This window comes from Lacerta agilis, chromosome 7 (genome assembly GCF_009819535.1).
Source record: "Lacerta agilis isolate rLacAgi1 chromosome 7, rLacAgi1.pri, whole genome shotgun sequence".
In the NCBI taxonomy this organism is placed as follows: domain Eukaryota; kingdom Metazoa; phylum Chordata; class Lepidosauria; order Squamata; family Lacertidae; genus Lacerta; species Lacerta agilis.
The window spans coordinates 50775876-50800866 of record NC_046318.1 but is presented as its reverse complement, the minus strand read 5'-3'; the positions used below and the strand labels follow the sequence as shown (position 1 = coordinate 50800866).

General features: G+C 40.7%; 1 protein-coding gene across 3 annotated transcripts in view; it reads right to left on the bottom strand.

The window, feature by feature from the left end:
* Positions 1-766: 766 nt before the first annotated feature.
* Positions 767-24991, bottom strand: part of FAM110B (family with sequence similarity 110 member B) — a 75039-nt gene continuing 50814 nt past the window's right edge. For all 3 annotated transcript variants that reach the window (XM_033155272.1, XM_033155274.1, XM_033155273.1), the window contains exon 2: positions 767-2317. In XM_033155272.1, the coding sequence (XP_033011163.1) occupies positions 865-1977 (1113 nt within the window). In that variant the 5' untranslated portion in view covers positions 1978-2317 and the 3' untranslated portion in view covers positions 767-864. The remainder of the gene's footprint in view (positions 2318-24991) is intronic.

The following is a 24991-nucleotide window of genomic DNA, read 5'->3' as shown; positions in this document are numbered from 1 at the left end:
GTGGGTGGGTGTGGAGGGGGGATTCAGTTAGAAGATTACGACAGAAAACCTGTGTATCCTTTCTTTGAAAGGTAAACAACTTTTTTTAAAAAAGAAAAAATAATTGCATTATACAATGTAGTTCATGGACAGGCCAGCCCCCGCCCTCCCTACAAGCTCAGCCCTACACTACTGCCTTTTACTGCTGTTCACAGATGAAGACATCTGAAGGCAGCCCTGTATTGGGAAGTTTGTAATGTTGGACATTTTAAAATGTTTTTATATGTGCTGGAAGCTGCTCAGAGTGGCTGGGGAAACCCAGCCAAATGGGCAGGGTATAAATAATAAAAATTATTATTATTATTATTATTATTATTATTATTATTATTATTATTATTATTACAGGTAATCTGACCCATTCATTCCACAAACTACTATGCCGTTCTAATGCACAGTGCTATAACAATCTTAGGTTGGCAATTTCTGTCCTGTGTCTTAACTATACCTGTGCTCAAGACACACACAAAAATGTACAAAACAAAACAAAACCCCCAAAACAACCACAAGGGACCTACAGATCTAGAAAAAAGAAGCCATATAACCATTTAATGTAAACAATTTGTTCATAAACAAAGCCCTATTTAGATTCTGGTCTTAAACTTTTGGCAGATAATGTGTGTATGCTTAGCCAGGCTCTGTAGCTAGTTATTGTTCAAGTGGAAGCCAGGTCAGTTCACATGTTGACAGGCATGCAACTTGAAAACATTGCACAACAAGCAACACAAAAAGAGATCTGAGAAGTGTATTAAGACTTCAAGTAGACTTCACAACCCTTCACAATATTCACAAAGATACAGTCCCTCTTTGCCCCCCTGCGGATCCAACTCACACATGGGACACTTTCTGTGACTCTCTAGCTTGCTTGATGCTGTATAACCACTTGATGATTCTGGCATTTCTTTCGATTGCAGAAATGCCATATGGCACGCGGTCATTGGCACTATCATCGTTTCTAAGGTCACTGTTGCTGTCCTGAGACTGTTCACAGTCTGAACTGATCATACTTGCACTGCGAAAATTGAGAGAGATAATATCAGAGTTAGCCCTTGCAAAATTTTCCATCCCAAGATTTTCAAGTTCTTCAGGATCCAGTCCACAGTAGTTAAAGAATCTTTCAACATCTGCATCAACTCGAAAGTATCTGTCACTTAAGTCTGACTTTGATCGCTGTAGAGAAGGTCTTCTACTGACTCCACAGCTGGATTCTACTGTGTCCATCTCTGGCGATTTCAGCGTGGTGATGGCAGCAATTTTGGGTTTGGGAGGGAGTGGTGGAGCTGAACTACTGCACGGTATTGCTTTTAAGGTTTTGCCACTAGATACTTTCCTAATGTCTGATGAGCTATGGGAAACGTGCAAGAATGATTCTGGCGACTGTCCCAATAGCCTTCTACCCACATTGGAGTTGCTTTCTTGAGGACTGCTACGGCCTTGGGTGGGGTAAACCTTTAAGGATTCTGCAAACGAATGCCGGTTAAGGTCTCCTGAATCGGATTTGTGGGGAGGCCAGTTTCGTGAACTATATTTGTGACCCGAACCTGAACTAGAGCCCTCTGAGCTATTGATTATGTTTTTCAAAATCTCCAGCTTCAGATTCTCCCTTTGGACACCACTCTCAGTCTTTGCATTGTTGCTAAACACTTTCAAGGTAGGGCTGCCCAAAGCTCGCTTGGCTGCAGGACACACTGGTGGCTTGGGAAGCACTGCTGGTTTCACAGGCTCTTGTTTGGCGTTGATGACCTCTTGGCTCTTAACATATTTTGCCTTGTCAGCTTCCAGCCTCTCCACGGCACTAAGTCTTTTTGGGTTAGGCTCTGCTTGCCTGCGAAAATAGTCAGGTCCTTTGTTTAGAATGCGGAGTGGAACGGCTGAAGTGAAAGTGATGGCGGGGCTGACAGGTTTCACCATGCTACCTGTCTGTAGTGTTTCTGTAGGCATGTTTGGTGGTCTTTCCCCGGCAGCCGTTTTGAATTCCTTTCTGGGATCTTCTAAATGCACAGTGCAGAAACATGTATATTAAGCACAACGAATAGCAGATGAATCTAGGAATTGGGAGGTTAGCAGCAGCAGCAGCAGCAGCGCTTCATTTCACAGCTCATTAAATAAGCACGGTGTTTCTTTCTTCCTTCTCCCCCCCCCCGCCCCCTTGAAGGCAGCCTTTGTACAAGAAGACCACCAGAAACAAGCCTGTATTAATCCTGCTCTGCTGGCTTCTTTCTTCTCAATGAAGGACGTGGAAGTCTCTGCGGTTCCTTTGTGCTCCACTACAAGCAGTGATCTGAAACGCAAAATAACCAACCACATGTTAGTAACCGTGTATGATATCACAGCTATAGCAACAGAGATCTCTCTCCACACCCCTTAATTTGTTGGCTGTGCTACAGCTGTGGACTGTTCAAGCTAAAACATTCCATCATACTTTCGACTAACGGCATGCGCCTTATTAATATGGGATTAACAAACTGGGATTAATGCACTTCTATGTAGGTATATTTATGCATCTTTTAAAGATGTTAGTTATTTGAAATCTAAGCCTGGGGTTCGAATGTTTTTATATATATATATATATATATATAAAATAAGTTACAGCGACAAAGCTGCAGGCTTATATGGTAAATCATATTCTTGCTTAGACATTTTATGTGGTCTCTTGAATTTTCAAGGCTGTCCCCATGTTTCTGCCTGTCATTTGAAACGAGGCAAAGAGGCTGAATGAAAAGGACCAACTGGGAGGGGAAATTTAATAATCCCTCCCGCTGTATCTATTGTCACAAAAGAAAACCAGAACTGCAGCTGTTGGCGTTTTGCCTAGATGATCTTAATTCATTTATTTTATACTGAACAGTTTATGCAGAGTTAAAAACAGCAATAGCTCCCTTCTCTCTTAATGTTTGTCTCTGCTGTGAATGTTTAAACAAGGAGTTTTGTGGCACCTTTAAAAGACTAACACATTTTGTTGCTGCTGCTGCTGCAACAGACTATCATGGCTCCCACCCTGGAATGTTTAAGGAAAATGCTACAAATGTCTAAGACAAACATCTCCTTCTGATCTTAGAGTTACTTCATCATTGGCTCTGTATTCGCTATACCTTTAAAGCATACTCAGAGCACATTTTTCTTCTTAAAGAATTCTGGGTGCTGCAGTTTGTGACGGAGTGATGGAATTGTAACACTGTGAGGGGTAAACTAGAGTGCCCAGAATTCTTTGAGGGAAGCAACGTGTTTCAAATGCTGTGTACAGAACCCTTTTGATCTCATATGATCACACGCCAAAATCAGTTACAAAAATAAATCAGTCTTGCCACCCTTACCTCTCAAAGGGGGAACTTGCCTCCTGTCTCCTCTACTTGCTCTGCCTACTCACGCCCCAGTCCTTCCACCCTATTCTTGTTACTCTTGCTCACTCATTACTTCTTTACCTAATACCCTTTCCCTTCAACTATGCTTATTGCCTTTCCTCTGCTATAGTTACTACTGCTGATGTTACGGCAACAAAAGGGGAAGGAAACAGAATGTAGTGGCAGCACCTGGTGGGCAGAGAATGAATTAATGTATCTGCCATCAACACAGCTGCTACTTACTGGTGGTAAATGATGAATTGCATGGCTGATAATGCAGGGTGAAAACCATAACAACCTAATTGAATTGCAAGCAAATTAATCTACCATCAGAGGGTACTTAGTGCCTACAAGCCATGAAGCACCATTCCTATACCTATACCTGTGATTATCTAATGCTGGGGAGCAACAGACCAAGATATGACCATCATGCCTTGCATGAGAATCACACAATAGTATCTGACTGATCACAGTCAGCAGGCAAAATAATGAGTTAGACAGAAAACTAGTTTAATCCAACATGGCAGCTTGTATGAAAACATCACATTTTGAAGTGGATATAAATCAAATGAATAGAGGGTAGCTCTGCACCAGGGGTGTGAAAGTGCTCCCCATGCCCCTGCACTGGGACTGAGTGGGGGATCCAAAAGCTTTTTGATATGTCTTCCTTTTAATAAGCAAATTATGTTACCAGCATGGGCATTAAATAAAAACACAATTTGGTAACATTTTATTAATGCACTCCAAACAGAACATTATAATTCTTTTTCAGAGATGTTACATGTGTATAAAATATTTATTATTATTTCTTGCTATGAAATTATGACACCAGTAATTCACATATATTATTAATTCTTAAGTTCTCTTAATCTACTTATTAGTATCCAACTCAATAAAAGTTTTTTTAAAGCTTCATAGAGCAGGAAAGGTTTGTCATACTTCGTCAGTAACTGCTGAAATAAACACAGCAATAAAGACAGAATTATACATCTTAGTGACATTAAGTGACATTAAGAATATGGAATCTTTAATAGGCATTACCAGGCAAACTATGGAACACTAAGTGCTACAAAAAGGCAGCAAATTATGCAACAAAATTATATTGAATATCCAACCAGAAAGTATATGCAATACTGCAAAACCTAAGGTGTTTATTGAGTGTGGTAAGCAAGTTTTCCAGCCATACAAACACTGGCTGGTATTTAACCTCCATTACCCCCTCCATTGATGCAAGGTATCCATTTGTGAAAGAGGGGGAATTGTCTCTCTCCCTATTTCCCTATAGCACCCTGTCCTCCCTATAGCGGCCTGTCATACACATATTCCCCAGAAGTCTGAGGTGGTGGTGGAAGGGAAAAGGAAGAATAGCAGAGCAAGTAAACTGTTGTTGCATTTATTTACAGCACAATGGCAGGACTAGCTGTGCCCTTTCTGTATCAGAAGTCTAAGCTCAACTGCAATGGATACCATTTATCAATCAAAGCTCAAGCTCCGCTATCACAATAGATGTTCCCCTCACAAAACCTGTTAGTTCCATATTTTAAGATAGATTCTCCCCACCCTTGACTCAAAGTTTGTTGTTATTGTTCTTTATAGTTCCATATAATCAGCAGATACTAGTAATAAAACAAGCACCAAGGAATGTCCTGATTCCTGTTACTCTATTCTTGCCCTTTTTATTGCTTTTATGACTCCATACTAAATCTGCAGTGAATCCTAAGTTTCTTGCGCAAGGTGCTAATCAATTCCTGGAAGTTGCTGCAATTGAGAATCACTGTCCTGATACACTGACACCATAAACATTTCAGCTGTGATATGGCATGCCTTGCATCTCTAGCTCTCTCTTTATACTGCAGACCTGCAGTGTTATTTCAGTAAATGAGGATCTAAATTCAGTTTCTAAAATGTAAATTCAGTAGCATGTAAAAAAAAAAAACTGGGTTAAAACCTGGCACACGTGTAACTCATAGCCTATGCTCTCAGATGCAAATTATTCTCTTTAAAAGGTTGCCAAACACAAAAAGCCTTGCATCTGGATTATGAATAGACTTATTGGTTTCTCACTAGGTGGAAGTGTCCTTCAAAGGGTTGTTGTAAGTTTTTAAGCAACACTGTGTGCCAAATTTTATCTCTTAGCTGTGTCTTGTGGAAAGGGTGATTTGTTTATTTCAAGTAGACAGATGAATCAGAACTTAATTTTAGAAAGCAAACTTAAATCAGACAATTGTTGTGCTGCACACATGCTGGCCATAAAAAAGATCTCTTCGATGGCATGTATATGCTGAATTGAATATACCGGTATCTAGAAAGTAGAGCTAAAATATGCACTTCAAAATCTGACTTCATATAGTCTTCTAATGTTAACAAATCAGTTAAGAGTTCAGAATACCCTGCTGAACCATCATCTTGTTTTCTGGATAGTGATTCATAAAACTTTATAGCACTATACCCTATCACCTTTTGACTGCTGCTTAAAAACAGCCTTCTCTGCAATAACGGCACTGTAAAGGTTACTATTTATTGGCTTCCATCCTTCCCCTCTCTTATACATCATTAATAATGGAAACTCTTTGGAACTCTCTATTTAAGCGATCCCTTTGTGTTCTGCTACTGTATTAGCCTTTTATCTCAGGGCTACTATGCTAGTTTTCAAAGCACCCTGGAAAAAACCCATGATTACTCTTGTTGCAATCTAAGGCAGTGTGCACATTACTGGCTTAAAACACAGCTAGGTCATTCTTCTTTCTCAATTCGGATCAAAGCAGGTTTGTGGAAGTCATGGATCAAAATGCAGTATTTCTTAAGAAATCACAGGATAGGTGTAGATTGTGGTTAACCTCTTGTGTACATGGCTTTCCAAACCAGCCATGGGAGCACAATGGATAAAGAGCAAAACAGAGAGTGTCCACAGCCTATTTTGACATTGCAAGCAAATACGAACAGAGCAAACAAAAACCTAGTGCTACATATAAAATGTGTGCTTAGAAACTAGCTCACTTCTTTGCAACTGTTTTCTTCCTTGCCCTTTTGCTCAGGCCTGACAAGGAAAACATGGCAGATTTTGGATATTTTAAAAAGCCCATAAAACAAGCAGTCATAGTACCAGATGTGAGAGAGAATCAGTCTGTGCACAACATACATTCAGAGCATATTTCTTCACCCACAAGAAGCCTGGGAACTGTAGTTTGTAAAAGGTGCTGGGAAATGTAGTTCAATGGCAGGGTAAAAGCTACAGTTCCCAGGATTCTTGGTCCGGGTGTGCTTTAAGAGAGCTTTAAATATATGTTGTGTATGCAGTCTCAAATAAAGGATGGCTGAGATTTAATGAATACCAGAAATCTTAAGAGATGAGAGTTCAAGAACCATCGTTTAGGATTTTTCTTGTCCAACAAGAAAAGGGATTAGGCAAGCTACTACTAGGCATGATGGCTATGTTCCACCTTCTGGGGTCACCAGTATGCCTCTGAATGCCAGTGGCTGGGTTACGTGAGTGGTGAGTATACTGTTGAACTCATGTCCTGTTTCTGGGCTTCTCGGGTATCTGCCTGGCCACGAAGAACAAAATGTTGGATTAGATGAACCTTTGGTATATGATCATTAAAGCAAAGACACACTTAAGTCTCTGATAGTCAGGTATTAAAGGAAGTTATTGCACTTCTTATGCATCTTAGGGTTTTTATTTTGGTTTTAATCTAGCAAGATGAAAAGCAAATTTTTCACTGCCTTAGGAGCTGTGAAACGGAAAAAAATGAAGCAGGTACAAAATGTTATTTTCTATGGTACAGTTGCACTGGATGTAGGCAAAGGTGGTGGTGGAGAGGTTATATCTCTGAAAACGAGGCTCCAGTGACCCTAGTTGAAAGCAATCAGTTAAATAAGAACGTAAGAAGAGTCAGCTGGATCAGGCCAATGGCCCATCTAGTGAAGCATCTTGTTCTCACAGTGGCCAACCAGATGCCTGTGGGAAACCTGCAAGGAAGACATGAGTGCAACAAGACCCCGCCACCTGTAATCCCCAGCAAGTTGGTACTCAGAAGCATGCTGCCTCTGACAGTGGAGCTGCAACATAGCCATCGTGACTACCCTATGATCCTTCAGGGTGTTATTGGACTCAAACTTAGCGGTCTGATTTTGTATTTAAAATCCAATCTTATATCTAAGGTAGAATGCTGAGTAATATTAGTGTGAATTATACGGAAGCAAAAGTGGAAAACTGTGGGCATAGCTTTTTCCTGCTCTGTGTTGGGGAGCATGACAGTGGGGAAGAATGGCTTCTATGCTAGCATTTGTGAAGTGTGATATGCTGGATGCCAGAAAAGTCTAAGTGAAAGTGTTCTGAGGAAATTGGTCATTTAACTCTTAAGAAGAAAACATCAGATATCTTCCCAAATAGACACCATGGCTCATGCAAAAGGGGTTGGGGAGAGAGAGGTCTTTGAAAAGGTTAGAAGCAGATTCTGGGCAGTGAGCCAGTTTCTAGCTGTGTTTTGCCCTGTTAATCTGCACCTAGATTTCTAGCAAGCTGCCTATGGACTCAGCTAAAAGGTAAAGGTAAAGGACCCCTGACAGTTAAGTCCAGTCATGAACTACTCTGGGGTTGCAGCACTCATCTCGCTTTACTGGCTGAGGGAGTCGATGTTTGTCCGCAGACAGTTTTTCCGGGTCATGTGGCCAGCATGACTAAACCGTTTCTGGCAAAACCAGAGCAGCACATGGAAATGCCATTTACCTTCCCGCCGGAGCGGTACCTATTTATCTACTTGCACTTTGATGTGTTTTTGAAGTGTTAGGTTGGCAGGAGCTGGGACCGAGCAACGGGAGCTCACCACATCGCAGGGATTCAACCTATCTAAAGACTCCAACCTCCAAATGCAATTGCATCCTGCAAAACTGCATGTATGCAGTTGCAACATGCATGGACTACTTTTTGCCTATTTGCAATGAACACAAGTCTGCAGAGACATTTTCTCTTCTGCTTTGATTTAAAGTGCTAACTTAAAAAAAGAAACCCACAGCAGGATATATCTGGTGCATGGATCTGTACTGCATTTCAAATAGGGACACTTTGAGTTGTGGGAATTCCCTCGATTAACTCTGCGAGGCAAAACAGTTTTTCAAAGTGTCCATGAGAAGAGAAAATCAAGTGTCTCAAGTAACAATAAGGAAGATATGTATCCAACTATCTTCACCACATTTCAAGTCCTGCAGCACAACTCCTGCAGAATAATATATTTTTGCAAAGCAAAGTAGTAACTTCTAAGCACTTATATATTTTAGGATTCAGTCAGTCTTTGGGAGCAAATCTGGCAGAACAGCAGCAAGGGAGTATCTACCGTAATTCACTTGCAAAACTTTGAATTTATCAAAATCCATCTGTAGTAGCTCAAGCAGTCATCTTTGGGTTTGTTTGTTTTTTAATTGGTTTCAATAAACTGCTTTCAATGGGGCAATTTGTTTCCTCTCTGTGGACACAAATTCATTGTTTGGCATGACTCAGATCCAGGCACATTCCAAGAAAACTGCTTTCATGCACGGTAGTGTTTACAATTTACAGGGAGTGATTCTGCATATAATACAACAGTGATTAAGTGTAAACTAATGTGTAGCTCTTAGTCAAATGCAGATGAAATGCAAATCCTTTCTGCTGAAGGTGAACAAAGAGTTCCACCCTCTCTAGCAATTCTAGCTCACAACGCATTAAGCCTCACATAATCACCAGCACATTAAGTTTTTTCACAGCTGCATGCACTTCACCAATGTCAGGGGATGGGTAGGTGTTTGTACCTGAGCAGGTGGGGGAGAGAGGTGGTGGCAAGGGAAGGGGTGCATGCGACCTGAAACAATGGGTTGCAATAGGGCATTAATGCCCAGCATAATTGATAAACATTGATCTTTGCTTTTTAAAAAGAAAACGAAACACTATGCACTTGTTCAACAAATTTTATCACAATTTTCCTTAAGGAAACTCAAAGTCCAACCCTTAATTTCACTACTGTTTCTGCTTCTTCAGTGAACTTCCAATAAATAAAGTAAAATGACCTCAAGTACAAGTTATCTAACTTTATATTTAGATGTAAACTGAAAGAACAAATGAATTACTCAAGACATCAGGAAAACAAATTTGTAAACTGATATCTAAGTTATAATAATTACGTTTTAAGGAGAAGTGGGTTACAGCATCAAATGCTGGAAACACTTAAGATAATTCTTGGAAACAACCGCTCATTTTTAATTTTTGCCTTAGATATCCCAAGACAAATTTGCACAAAAATATGTACAAGGCCTATGCAATAAATATATATCAGTAATTGTATTCTGGGAAGAATATGCTGGGTTTCTAGATTTATGCTTTTATATGGAGAATAACAATCACAATAGCTTGATCTCGTGATCTGAGTAAATTTGGCACAGCACCGCTAATGATACTAAATGCCCAATCCTCAGCTGAATTGCTCTTCAAACTTTTATCTCATTCCTTGCGATTGAAAACACTGAGCAAGGAGCAAACTGCATAACCTCTGTCAAATGCAATCACAGTTTATAAGTTCAGTTTTAGAACTAGAGATGTATAGGATACAGAAGCATAGACCAATCAATCAAAATGTAATAGAGCCAATTAGAATACACAGTGCTAACTCACAATTGAATTCAACTGTCTTATCTATACAGCTTGTTGGATAATTGCTGGTATAACCCTTGATACTTCATTTTTTGCAATGAACTGGATCCAGGCACTTCTACAGCAGTAGAACAGCCCTGGAACCCTGAGGTTAGGGGCAGAGACCCTTTCCCTGAATTATCTTGGACATCACACACAGAGGCAACCTATCTGCAACAGATATATACCAATGCTGCAGAGGAACTACTCTAAGGCCAACACTTTTATTTATTTAACTAGACTTGTACAGTTTATGGAGTACAACCATCTTGTTTTGTTGATCATGGCAGCCACTCTGTGTTGGCACCCAAGGCAGTTTTATCAAGATATGAGCACTGGCACTTCATTTTTACCCCCCTCCCCCGGGGTCCTCCCAAAGCACTGCAATTATATCTCAACTTTTCTCCAAGGAGCTCAATGTGATATACTGTACAGGTGAAACTAAAAAAATTAGAATATCGTGGAAAAGTTCATTTATGTAAGCAATTGTTTTCATTAGCCTCTGGAGTTTAATATATGAGATAGACTCATGACATGCAAAGCGAGATATGTCAAGCCTTTATTTGTTATAATTGTAATGATTATGGCGTACAGCTGATGAAAACCCCAAAGTTGAGATTGTTAATTTGGGGTTCTCATCATCACAATTATAACAAATAAAGGCTTGACATATGTCGCTTTGCATGTCATGAACCTATCTCATATATTAGTTTCACCTTTTAAGTTGAATTACTGAAAGAAATGAACCTTTCCACGATATTCAAATTTTTCAAGTTTCACCTGTACAGTACATTGTTTTGTCCTCCCCATTTTGTCTTCCACACAACATTGTGAGGTAGGTTAGGCTGAGCGATGGTGACTGGCCCAAGGTCACCCAGTGAATCAGATCTGAATGTTCTCTGAGACCTAGTCCAACAATGTAGCACCACACTTTAGTAAAACTGATTTGTGAATCATTTTAGAGCCCCAATACAAATAATTCACTATATCAGAGAAACATATATATGACTACCCTAATTCATGCCATTTTGAGTAGTGAAATGTCACCCATTTCAGTGACCCACCGAACAGTTTAGACAGAAGAGAGTGCAAAACTTGTCATTGTTCCTCACAAATCCAACCCATTAATACAATTCCTTACTTCCATTCAATTGCTTTCTTTCCAGTTGCCTGGCTGATGTGACAACATTCCTGTTCTTAAGACAAACAGACACTATTCTTGTTATAAAATCTGTCCAACAATTGTGGGAATACCAATTATCTTGACAGCCAGCCTCTCTGTGTCCACTTGGCTTACAAACAAAAATGAATTTGAAACCCAGATCATCACCGATGTGCTTGTTGGTTCGATTTATTACAGAGACACAACAAGAGCAAAGTTAGTGAGCAGGCTTTGATTAAACGCTTGCAGTTAATAGAGATGGGGATAAAATTAGAAGAAAAAATAATAGTTAAGCACAGATGTGGAATGCAGAAAGTTGTGTTAAATGATATTCTAGATATTTAAATAACACATGTGGTAAATGATTTGAAATGTTAGTAAGTTTTGATTAACTATGTGTAATTACTAGAAAATTGGGTACCGGTAAATGGATATGGAAATATAAGAGAATTTTGTTTATATAAAGAACCAGAAGAGGGGATGGAGGGAAGTCTGGAGATTCTTGGAATCTTGAAGAAAAGGTTTTGAAAATATATTGCTACACATGGGGATTGGGTGGGTGTGTGTGTGTGTGTAAAAAAATAAAAAATTATTTAACAAAAAAAGATAAGAAAGAAAGATCAAAGTAAGTGGAAGTAGCCAACACATTTTTTATAAGAGGTATCTAATGGTAGAAGGAGGGAGGATTTTTTTTAAAGAAATAACAAAATTCAATATATATCATTTTAAAAAAATCTGAACATTCTGATCAAACTTTAAACCAGTGTTTTTCAACCTTTTTTGGGCAAAGGCACACTTGTTTCATGAAAAAAATCACAAGGCACACCACCATTAGAAAATGTTTAAAAAATTTAACTCTGTGCCTATATTGACTATATATAAAGTAATTCTCTTGAATAGGAATCAAATAAACACAAAGAAAGTATTTTATAATTACTTTATTATGAAATAGTAAGTAAACAGAAATATGAAAAATTATAAAATACTTTATTCAGTGTGCAACCAGGGCCTGTTTGGCTGAACACAAAGCTGATATTCTGGCTGGAATTTTTCCCACGGCACACCAGGCAACATCTCGCGGCACACTAGTGTGCCGCGGAACAGTGGTTGAAAAACACTGCTTTAAACTATGCAAAGCTTACTTGTAGAATATATGCTGAGCATGCACTAAAAAGGACAGTGGTTTTCAGACCAAACCTCTCTCTCATTCCATCTTCTCCCTCCAATAATACAGCACTGAAAACATGACAAGAAAGCCTGGGAATATTGAATATGATATTGTTAATCCTCTCCAAGTTCAGATGTACCCATATGGATAATTTTATGGCTTATGGATGGAAAGACTGAATATTCCAATAGTCCCAACACAGGCTAAAAGACATACACAGAGAAAAAGCTGTGTGCAATGGTGATATCTTTGCAATCAAACCAAATTTTCTTCAAAAGACAGATGAAAAGCTTTATGGCACAAGCAGCAGTAAAGAAAATTAATGAAAAAATGTTTTAACATTAAAACTTTTTAGATGCAAGTGGAAAATATATGCATGAACCACTAATAATTCAAAGTTATTTTAAAAGGGGAAATGGTATACCATATATACTTGAGTATAAGCCTAGTTTTTCAGCACATTTTTTGTGCTGAAAAAGCTGCCCTCGGCTTATACTCGAGTGAGGCGGGTGGTGGGGGTGGCGAGAAAGAAGCCCTTTCTCTCCACTCGTGCTGCCACCCGCTCTCCCCAGTCAACCATTCCTTAAGAAGTGTACAAGAACAGCGGTTCTTTACTCTCCCCAGGCAGCTTGTTCCATTCCTGAACTGCTCGCACAAATGCAAACTTGGCAAAGGAAGAAGAGGAAGGAGCAGCCCAAAGGGTTGCTTTCGGACTGCTCGTTCCTCCCCCTCCTCTACAGCGGCAAAGGTGAACCGGCTTATACTCGAGTCAATAAGCTTTCCCAGGTTTTTATAGGAAAATTAGGTGCCTCGGTTTATATTTGGGTCGGCTTATACTCGGGTATATACGGTAATTAAAAAATAACAAATAGCTGTTAAATGTCAGAAGGTATTTTGGAAGGAACAAGGAAGTTATATGGAGAGGAAATCTGTGATTCTTCAGATGTTGTTGTGCACCATTTACAACCATCCCCAGCCAACATGGTCAGTGGTCAAGGATGATGGGAGTTGTAGTCCAGGGGTAGGCAACCTAAGGCCCATGGGCCAGATGTGGCCCAATTGCCTTCTCAATCTGGCCCACAGACGGTCCGGGAATCAGCTTGTTTTTACATGAGTAGAATTTTTATTTTTATTTAAGATGCATCTCTGGGTTATTTGTGGGGCATAGGAATTCATTCATTTTTTTTTCATAATATAGGCTGGCCCACCACATGGTCTGAGGGACAGTGGACCGGCCCATGGCTGAAAAAGGTTGCTGACCCCTGTATGTAGTCCAGCAACATCTGGAGGCCCACCAAATTCCTACCTATGCTCTAAAGTAGTAAGTTTGGAAGAGGAAAATGGAGTAAAGGCACCAGCCTGTACAGTTCATCTATAAAACCTCTTAAAGGAAACAGTGATCCCCTCCAATAGTTAGGGTTAGACAGTGTGTTTCTGCAACCACTCCATATATTTCATCTTCAAGAAACTTTCAGCAGAAAACAATCTGTCGGGAGTGGATTTCAGGAGTAGGTCAGCAATCAATCACATAACATCAGTGCAGTTAACTTTTTATTCAAGGGGGAAATGTTGGCTCAGGAGGCCAGGCCTACTGAGCACAGCAACTCATCCTGGTAGATCCTGCTTGTATGAGTCAGTTGTGGGGACTGAAGGAACTTGCCTTACAGTTGTGTAAGTCTTCCCTTGGACCCTTCCCAAGCAATTGGAGACTCCATTGCCATGCCTGTCTTTGCTCCTCCATCTTCATACCTCCTCTGGGAGACCAGAGTGGGAAGGGAGCTGGTCACAGCAGGAGGGGAAGACACCCTGGCTTCATCACCAGCTTGACTCATATCCCTGCTTCTTGACACTCCTCCTCTTTGGCTTCTGCTTCTGGACTGCTCTCTTCCTGCTCACCAAACCCTGTTACCTCTTCAGCTTCCGACACCTCTTCCTCCCCCAGTCTTCTCCTTCTGACCACTCATCATCACCATCCCACCACCAATCCTCAGGCCCTGAGCCTTATTCCCTTGGGGGTTCCTCAGATGGCTTTTCCCATCACTCCTTGGCATCCAGCCAATCTATGACACAATCCGTGGAGGGGACAAGACTTATTATACCTTAATAGTTTTTGCTTAAAACTGAGAAATAGGCACAATACCACCTTTAACATTCTGTTATATGTTAGTACATAGAAAGGCACACTTGAGAGTGAATCTAACCATTTTCTATGCATTTCTTCTGCGTAGGATCTTTGGGGGACAGTCATCTGTAATGGGAAAGGGTCAGGAAGTTCAATCCTGTTGCTACTACTTGATATCTCAGCAGCTTTTGATACTATTGACTGGCTGTATAGGATATATATCAGAGGCACTGTACTATAGGGGTTCCATTCCTACCTATATCATCAAGTCCAAAGAGTAGCATTGGGGAAGTGCTCTTAATACTACCTGGGGCACTATTTTCTTTCCAATGCTATTTAACATCTATATGCTACAGCTTTGGCTAATTAAACAATCTAGGGCCTTTTAAACAATGTGTGTGTGTGTGTGTGTGTGTTGTTTTAGTTTGTTATGCATTTTTGTGTTTTTATATTGTAAACCGCCTTGCGATCCTTGGGTGAAGGCACTGTAGTAATTTAATAAATAAATAAATACTATGGGTAGTAGTAGTAGTAGTAGTAGTAATAATATATGAAGCCACTGGGAGTGGTTATTGGGAGTTTTGCAACATAGTGCCATCAGTATTCTGGTGACATGCAGCTCTACTTCTCCATTAACATCTGGATCAGGAGAGAGATAAATCAAAGAAATAAATAAACAAGAGAACAAATAAAAATAAATATCACCCCCTAATTCTATCATGCAGCCTCTTCCAAAACAAGTTGCTGTTTATATAGCACATTAAAATTAAAAACATTGTTGGGGAAAAAATCTTGTTTTCAACAAAACATTAGTTCAGTAAATAAGTAACTTGTTAAGCTTGTGCTTAAATTAAACCACTCCTATTTCTTCTTCTGCAGCACATTATTTGTTCTTGGCACAGATAACCTAGGATGAAAATTACAAGTCAGTGTTGCAGTAATTTTAGTCCTACCAAAAAAAGAAAAGAAAAAATACTCTAAGAGAGTAGAAATAAATCAACACATTTTTCAAGTGACTGAATAGTTATCAGACAAGAGGGCAGTTATATTCTGTGATTACTTTTGAAGCACAGCATCATTAGCATTCCACAGGCTAAATATGAAAACTCTGAAAAAGTTTAAACTGATATTATGAGGTGCTATCTAACTCTCATTTGTCATTACAAGCGCAGCACTAGCCCACAACAGTACACATGCGTATCATGAAGGGTGGGGGGTTGATAGGCACTCTCTGGGCTGTACGTTTGATGCCTGCTGTAGCTGCATCCTATATTCAGTATAAAATTTGGTTGGACTAATGAAGGTAATCCCCTAATACAGATTTTGCCGTTTTTCTTATGGGCCAGCACGGCTATCTTCAAAAGACTATCTAACAATACAATGTATCTCTTGGAATTTAAACCTAAAAGATAAAGTATCACATATTTGAAAGCAACACCATTAATCTATGCATTATTATGTAGAAATAATTGCTTCAATATACCAAAAAACTGTTGTACTAGACCGGGGGTAGGGAACCTGCGGCTCCGGAGCCGCATGCGGCTCTTTCGCGGCCCTGCCGCGGCTCCGGGGCGGCTGCCTGGGGCGCGGAGGTGGCGCGGAGTGGTGGGGGCACTGCGCCTGAGAACTCCTCGGCCGGAGGGAAGACGCGCCAGCCCTGCCCGCGATGGAGGGGCGGTTTGCAGGGGGCAGAGAGAGAGGGAGGGAGGGGGCAGCCGGGGGGAGGCGCGGGGGCAGGGCCTGGTGCGACGGCGGCAGCGCAGTTGGCGGAGCGGAGCGGGGCCGTCCCCGCCGTGGCCCGCCACTGTGAGCGCGCAACAGGCGCTCCTCCTTTGGCTCCGGGGCGGCTGCCTGGGGCGCGGAGGTGGTGCGGAGTGGTGGGGGCACTGCGCTGCGCTCCTGGCCCGCCTGGGCTGCGCCCGCCGCGCCATCCTCCTGACCCGCCGCGCCTGCCCGCTTCCCTCCTTGGAGTGTCGGGCCTGGCGGGCGGCTGGGGTGTCCTTGTGGGGCTTGGCTCCGTTGCGCCTTCCCCGCTCCCCGGAGAGGCGGGCGGGCGGGGGACCTTCCCGGCGTCGGTCGCCGGATGGTGCTGCTGCCGCCTCCGCCTGGCTTTGCTGCTCCGCCTCGCCGTCCGGCGCCTCTTTGGCAGCGGGATCCGGGGGGCGCCCGGGGGCCCGGCCGGGACTCGGAGCCTTCCTGCGCCGCTGTGCAACAGGAAGGCCGGGCGGCGGCGGCGAAAACGTCCGGGCTGCTTCTGAAACCTCCGCCAACCGGTGCTTCGCCAGCGCTCGCTGCGGGCGGTGTACATGCTCAACGATGGCCCCAAGGGCGGCTCGGGGGCCCGGAGCTCCGAGGCCGGCGCGCTGCAGAGCCTGGCGCAATTCCCCCCCAAAAAAACCTGTTTTTTGCTTTTTGGCTTTTTGCCTTGCTCTCCCACCCCCCCTCTCTTTTTTTTCCTCCCCTCCTTTTTTAATCCAAGGGGAGAAATCCCATTTTTAAAACAAACAAACAAACGAAAAATAAACAAACACCCCCCACAGCTGCTGCAGCCACTCTATTTGAATTTTTATTATTACCCTTTTCTCCCTCTATCCCCCCCTTTTTCTTTTCTCTTCCCCTTTTGTTTTTGTTTTCAAAAAAAGGAAAAAGAAGAAAAAGATTTTCCCCCTTTATTTTTATTTTTTAAACTACTACATATTTTTAATAGATATTCTCCCCACCCCACCCCACCCCCAATTTATATTTTTCCACCCCACTTTTCCATTCCCACCCCCCTTTTTCTTTCTTTATTAATTCGCTTGCCAACCTATCTTAGAGGGGGAAGCCCTCTCTCCCACCCACCCCACCCCCAATTTATATTTTTCCACCCCACTTTTCCATTCCCACCCCCCTTTTTCTTTCTTTCTTAGTTCGCTTGCCAACCTATCTTAGAGGGGGAAGCCCTCTCTCCCACCCACCACACCCCCAATTTATATTTTTCCACCCCACTTTTCCATTCCCACCCCCTTTTTCTTTCTTTATTAATTCGCTTGCCAACCTATCTTAGAGGGGGAAGCCCTCTCTCCCACCCACCACACCCCCAATTTATATTTTTCCACCCCCCTTTTCCATTCCCACCCCCCTTTTTCTTTCTTTCTTAGTTCGCTTGCCAAGCTATCTTAGAGGGGGAAGCCCTCTCTCCCACCCACCACACCCCCCCAAAACAACTTTGAGCTGAACCCCAAAAAACGGGGGTAGATCACTGCTGAAAGTAGATCACAGTTTCTTGGGAGTTGGCCACCCCTGGTATAAGACATGTAACTAGAATAAAAATTTTAAAAAACCAAGCAAATAATTGTAATAACTACTGTAATAAAGCACTGCTATAATTATATATAATTTCCCTAAAATTTTGGTTTCATTCGCCTTTCCGTGCTGAAATGTCACAACCTGAAGGACCATGGCTTGCCCCCCCCCCCCAGTTTTGATCCTGGGTACGCCCCTGAGTCAATGCAAAAAAGTAAGAACTTATTCTTGTTGTTTTTACTAATTATACTTTACATTGGCTCCTATACGTTATTTATTATTATTGCATTAAGGTAAGAAACAATATATGCAGCATTATATTTGTTTTAAATGTCGCAATGGTTTTGCGGCTCCCAGGTTTTTTTTTTTCCTTTGGAAACGGGTCCAAGTGGCTCTTTGTGTCTTAAAGGTTGCAGACCCCTGTACTAGACTATATTTTTAGTTCTCCTGGAAGGAGAGATATGAATTCCAAACACACACACACACACACCCCAGCAGATTGAGGTAATAAATCTGTGCCTTGATTTAGTTTTGAGGTGTGAACTTGTATGAGGGAAGGAAAAGAAGATTCCTCCGCCTGGAAAAATAGTAAGTTGAGGGCATGGGAGAAACTTGGCTAGAAAAATGACATTTGATTATGTATTCCTATACATAATTCATTCATGCAAACCATGAAAGTTTGCAGTGATAGGCAGACACAGGTATACCACCTTATCAGCTGTTTGGGACAATGAGGCTTGCAACTCCAGTCTAAAAGAGCTGTTCAGAATTTTAGAACTTTTATGAAGTGCAGAGGGCAGGGGAGAGCACAGAACCAAGTTCAGCTGCTATAAATCCCAAATGTTGTTTATTCCTTTTGTATGTCATAGACATCATGCTTAAGACGGCCAGGGTTCTATATTGGGACACTGAATAGGCACATCAAGCAATTCATATGTCAGCCATTGGTTATACTAATGTTCGCATGCATATTTTTTTGGGCAAAAAGTAGCATTTTCAATGGACAAAACTGCCCCCACCTGTCTGCTAATACCTTTCTCTGCTCTTCAAAGGCTGCTAAGTGCCTGATAAGCAACTGCATCCTTTTACAACAATAAGTACATTATCCTAATCACTCAGGCATCATGTAAAAAGTGTGATGGTAGCACTAAACATTTTAGCCCTGAGTAATCTACGAAGTGATATCATGTGACCCATTCAATGCAAGCACTATTGTTTTTGGTCTCTTTGCACAGGCAAACATTTTCAAGTCAGTAACAGGCTCCTTCCAAAATTTGCCCTATTCTGGCTGAGTCTTACTTACTATAGAGACACAGTACACAAGACGCATAGAAATAGTAAAATTTGGGGTATATCAGTATAATACCTCCTATGCCATACCATAGCACCACCACCAAACAATTCCTTCACTCCTGGCCTCCAAAGCTCTTGCTGATCATACACAATTTTCTTTTGGCTAATTTATCTCTGTTTGGGATAGCATTGTTTCTAACAAGCCTTCAGAATCACAATATTTGTTTTAATGTGAGAAGGTAAAAAATATATGTGAGCATGTGTATGTCAGGAGGGGGTTGGCTGCATAAGAAATCACATCTACAGAAAGGTGACCTGTGTTTCAGCAGATTTATAGGAAGTAGAAAGAAAAACTAAGGCTACACAGCAGAGTCTACTACCATATTCACCAAAATATTATCCATGACTCACTCTGCTTAAACTTTCCTGCCACCAAACGTAATTATATTTGTGTGGGTTGATGCTGCCAAGCAGTCTTGCACTGAACTCTGCCATGCTTAAAAAATGTAGGTGGCAAAAAGTGGAAAGCAAAAATACAGATAAACTTTTGGAAAATGTAGACAAATAGTTAAAAGTTTCAAAAGCCCATGAATGGGCAAGTGATAGCCGGTCAGCCAGCTTGAGATATCGCCAGCTGAACGAGATAACAGAAGATAGAAAGCTCCCTTTTGCGCTTTACAAAAGTAATTTAGTGTATACAATGGGAGGTGTGGGCTGCTTAAATAAGCAAACAGTCTGGCCACCTAATTCAAATCATGGATACTTAAAACCAAAATTGTATACAAATAACAAACAGTATGTTCATACAGATTAACATCAAGTTAGTATATTGCAGAAAAAGTTCAATTAGTATATAATATGAAAAATAAATTTGTTTGTACACCAATGCCAAGATGCATAAACTTCTCAACAAGTTGAATTCTTGTTGCTTATATACAGTAATGGATCCATGATATAATTGAAAATTTTGAACATGGCACATTGCACATATTGACTGCATACTACCTTCAGTGTTAAATAAACTTATGACCTGCAAACACTTTAGTGATTACATTTTAAGTAAACACAGCATCTAGAGAAGAAAAGAGGTTAAAACAACTCTTTCATTTACACTACATTTGTTTCAAGAAATGAAAAACTATGATAAAAATAGCAACAATTCCCTCCTCAAAAGTCTAATATAATAGAATCAGCTGATGTAGGTAAAATGAACAGTGTAGCAATACCTCTAGCAGATTCTTCCGTGGTGATTTGCTTTAGACAAATACTTGTCAGCATTTCAAGAACCTGATGAATCTAGGTAGTTGGAAACCCCTTCCCCACCTCACAAAATTTTAGGAGATCTGTTGATTCTTACTCAGTACTCAAAGGACAATAAAGATCATGGAACATATTACCATTTATCAATATAAAGAAAATTGTAAGAATACTGAACAATATGACCAATTAGGTGTGGAGAACAGGAACACAACTGACCTGGTAAAAGTTTCCAGATGCACATTTAGGGTGCATTCAGACATGGGGATTATTGCTCTAGTTTTTCTGGTCATTATGCTAGAACTTCTGTCCTGATTTCTAATATTCATTTTACACTGCATTAGTTGTTGCATTATGGAATTGTGGCTTTTTGATTGATATACTGCCATGTCATGCTAAATTTGTTTCATGCCAGTGGACATTGTGTAGCACAACACTGGATGTCATCGGAAAAATCATCACCCTTTATGTTCATGTGTGCTTCTGTTTCCCCATTATTCATCCATGAAAATGGTGGGAAAGAACTGCCCCACATTTTGTCATGTGAGCAGAGATGGTGTTATCCATGAAAACCACAAGAAAAATTCAGGTTTTCCAGTGGGGTTGCAAAGGAGTTCTTTTCTTGATGCAATTATCAAGGAAGCCTAGAATTGTAGAGTTGTAAGGGACCCCAAGGGCCATCTAGTACAACCTCCTGCAATGCAAGAATCTTGCCCAATGTGGGGCTTAAACCCACAACCCTGAGATTAAGAGCCTCATGGTCTCCTGGCTGAGCTCTTGCAGATATGCCTAAACTTCCAACCTGATTATGGTAAATATCCAGAAGTGGCTTTCATATGTGAAAGGTTACATAAAATGTGAAAATTATCAGCTACTTAAATGTCAGGACAAAAGGACAAAATTGCTGTCTGAATGTGGCCTTAAAATACATCAGCTGTTGCGATTCAAGTGCATCGATTTTTTCAAAACCCACAACTGATTGGAGTTTTCTGACATCTCAATGTGGAAAACTGTTGGGATATTTCAAAAGTTACATCTCTTGTGATAAAGTCATCATGACAGATCTTGAAATGTTAAGTTTAATAGAGAAGAGTTTCTTTGAAAATAAGGACAAATCCTGATTTTGCCATTACCACCATTGGTAGCAAAGTCATATCCGTATCGACCTACTCTAACAATAAGTCTATTATATATGCTATGGATATTGCAGCAGGCTGCAGAGTGGTCTATTCCTAAAATATGTTTTTTGAAACTGGAATATAGAGAACCAAAAAAAAAAAAAGGGAGGGGGGAGAAAAAGTGGATGGTTTCATACCAGGCAGCTACATAATGTTGCAAATAGAAGCATGATGTCAGAATCGCTTAGAAAACCTGAATTATCAGATTTGAATTATCAGATTTGTGGTTTTTTTAAAAAGTGGATTTGTCCAAGACTTAAGCAACGTGTGTAGGATTTGACCTACAGCATTAAGAAAACAACTATATGTTAGTCAGTAGACAATAGTTGGAGAAATCAGCATTACAGAATATGAACCTGAGATTATGATCTGATAAGCCTGCTCAGTGTCTCTTAATACACTTGATTAGCTGGCCTTTAAATTCCCTACTGTCATTCAAAGTTGGTAAGCCCTGCTGTATTTATCCTGCACACCAGCTCCAAAACTTGTAGGCTATGTGAAAGAAACATACTAAGAAGAAGTTTAGTCATATAGGGCAAAGTATAGGTAACCAACAACTTACACACATTTAACTTGCATGGTTTCAGTTTTACATGCTTGGCGGCCAGCCAGCTTAGATCACACAAATTAAATGTGCATGAGGAGAGGTTAAAAGCTCTTTCCGCCTTGGAAAAAGCTTTTAAACTCTCCACCTTGCTTAGCAGGCTCTGGGAAGCCCTTACAAGAACTTGGATGGCTTAAAAGCTCCCCACATTGTTCAGTGGTGGTTGGGCGATGGCGGAAATGCCTCCTCAATGCACCAGCTTCAGAAAGGTAGGGATGCTCACATGGGGGTGATTTCAGGGCTGCCTTGACAATACACAATATTGGCTTTAGTTGCAGTATATACTGGCAGCCAGGCAGAGCCGTAACTAAATGATCTTGCGCCCCTGGCAGAACTGTCCAGATTGCGTCCCCTAGTCACTGACAAATCAGCTCTTTCTGCCTCTCCTCCAACCCCCCCCCATTCAATTCACCCTGTATTTAAAACCTTTTATTATGAGACAATAATCAGTATTTTTATTTATAGACATATTTATGGACATATTTTTAGCCAATTTTGTGGGGGGGGGGTCGCCTGCTCCCCTGGCAGGGGCCCACCTCACCACCCCCCAACTACAGCCCTGCTGCCAGGCTCCACTGCCTTACTTCTTGTACCATCATCAGTCTGTTTATTTGCAAGTCCATCAAACTGAGCTCCCCGCCCAAGGTCTAATAATCATCTGTTAAACTTTAGAGCTCAATTCAAGCAACTCTGTCTTAGTGTAATCAAGCTGTCAACCACAAACTTCAGCTTGCCTTATTAGGCAAAACCATTGCTTGTGTTGCTACTCACCCTTTCTTCCCAAAATGCTTGGTGTGTGCAGGGAACTCAGGGAGGAAGTGTACTTGCCCTTAGAAGATATATTTTTGCAGCAGGTGCAAGCAGGACTTTGCCGGTGTTGTCTCCAGCAAAAATTCAAGAGCATGGAGGATCCCCAAAAATTCACCCCCCTAAAATAAAATCCAAAAAGAACAATCTTGCAGCTACTCGAGTACACTTTTTAACCATAAAGTTTTTATGGTGAACTTTGATGTGCACATATTTCTGTAGTCAAACATTTAACAGTTATTTAAGACACTGGTTCTATAATATCTCCTTTGTATACATGCATAGCAATAATGTTTGTAAAGAAGCCTGGTTTCCATGGTAACACATTGCTAACAAAGTACAATTATTTCACAAATTTGCAAAGGAAGCAAACCTAGCAACTTGTAGAAAGAAAATATAATTTCTGTATCACTATGATAAAATCAGGTGGGTAACAGTTCTGCAAGAGCAACTGTCACAGGCAGCAGAAGTTCATTTGTGATTTTCACTTGGTTTGAAATTACTGCTGTTTGCAGATAGCAAAAACTATTTTGAATGAAAGAGGTATTTTGAAAAAAAAAATGTTTTTGAATAAAACATTACTGTTGAAATCAGGAGAAAGAGGCACACAGAATGCCATCTTTAACTGAACCAAACTGTTACCATCTCATCTTCCCTTGTCTCAGTTCAATTAAAGCTTTTTCATTATCATCTAGTCTATGCTAATACTCAGGCAGATCATTCAGGGAAGGCATCACAATAGCACAATGTTATGAAAAGGAGAAACGGGGCAGTGTGTCATCAGCAGACCAGTGAAATTTCACCCTACATTCCTATATTATTCTAGCATAATATAGAATAATATTATCCTATAGCTTGAATTAGACCACCTGATATAGCTATAAAAAAGGTTTCACTTCTGTCAAGACATCTGAGAATGAGTTTTACAGGGCACCTATTTCATTAAAGAAAAGAAAAGAAAAAATCCAAATAGCTTGCATTGTTTTTGAAAGATAAAGGTCTTTAAAGGTCTTCCTTTTTAGAATCTGGCTATACAAAAACTACTTCCACAATCAATCAAAAATGCTGCTCCAGTCATCTCTTCCCAACAGAAATCTCTTTACAGCACATACCTTCAAAACAAACTTATTCCTTGAAAGCCCAGAAGAAAAGAACATGGGGTTCTTGCTAAGTTACCCATGTCCTCATCATAAAATCGAAAATTCTTTCTAGTAGCACCTTAGAGACCAACTGAGTTTGTTCCTGGTATGAGCTTTCGTGTGCATGCACACTTCTTCAGATACTTTTTCGCATGCACACGAAAGCTCATACCAGGAACAAACTCAGTTGGTCTCTAAGGTGCTACTAGAAAGAATTTTCGATTTTGTTTTGACTATGGCAGACCAACACGGCTACCCACCTGTAACATGTCCTCATTATGTTCCTAATTAATGTTGGTAAACCAATGTTTAGAAATGGAAAGTTTTCTTCAGAAAAAAATATAGATGTGGAGAATATTCACTTCACGTCACTAATCAAAACTATAGCACTTGGAAAAACAGACCACATTCACCCCTTTTCTTTTTACACATCTTCTAAACCTTTCACATTACCATGCCACTATACAACATTTTTCTGCTGTAACAAAAAGGGAAGGAAAAGAACCAGAGACAAAAACCTTCAGGATTTCAAAGAAGAGCTTATAAGCAATTTGTTGCCTCTGTAGCTATGTACTATGCACCCAAGTCCAGTATCACCAACTGGCAAAGTCCCAATCAGAGATCCTAAGGAAAAGGAAACAGATTTGAAGCAGAAGGCGGGCGCTGGCAGGGGAAAACAGCATGAAAGAGTGTCATGTTCTACTACCTCCGCTATTGCTGTGGATGATGCAGGGGGCTCTGGAATGATCTCCCATTGGACAAACAGGCCAAACCCTACGCCAAAGGATAAATGGACATAAATCTGATATCAGGAATCACAAGACAGAGAAACCAGTAGGAGAACACTTCAATCTCCCAGGACATTCTATACAAGAACTCAAATTAGCTGTCTTAATACAAAGGAATTTCAGAAATAGACTGGAAAGAGAAGTTGCTGAATT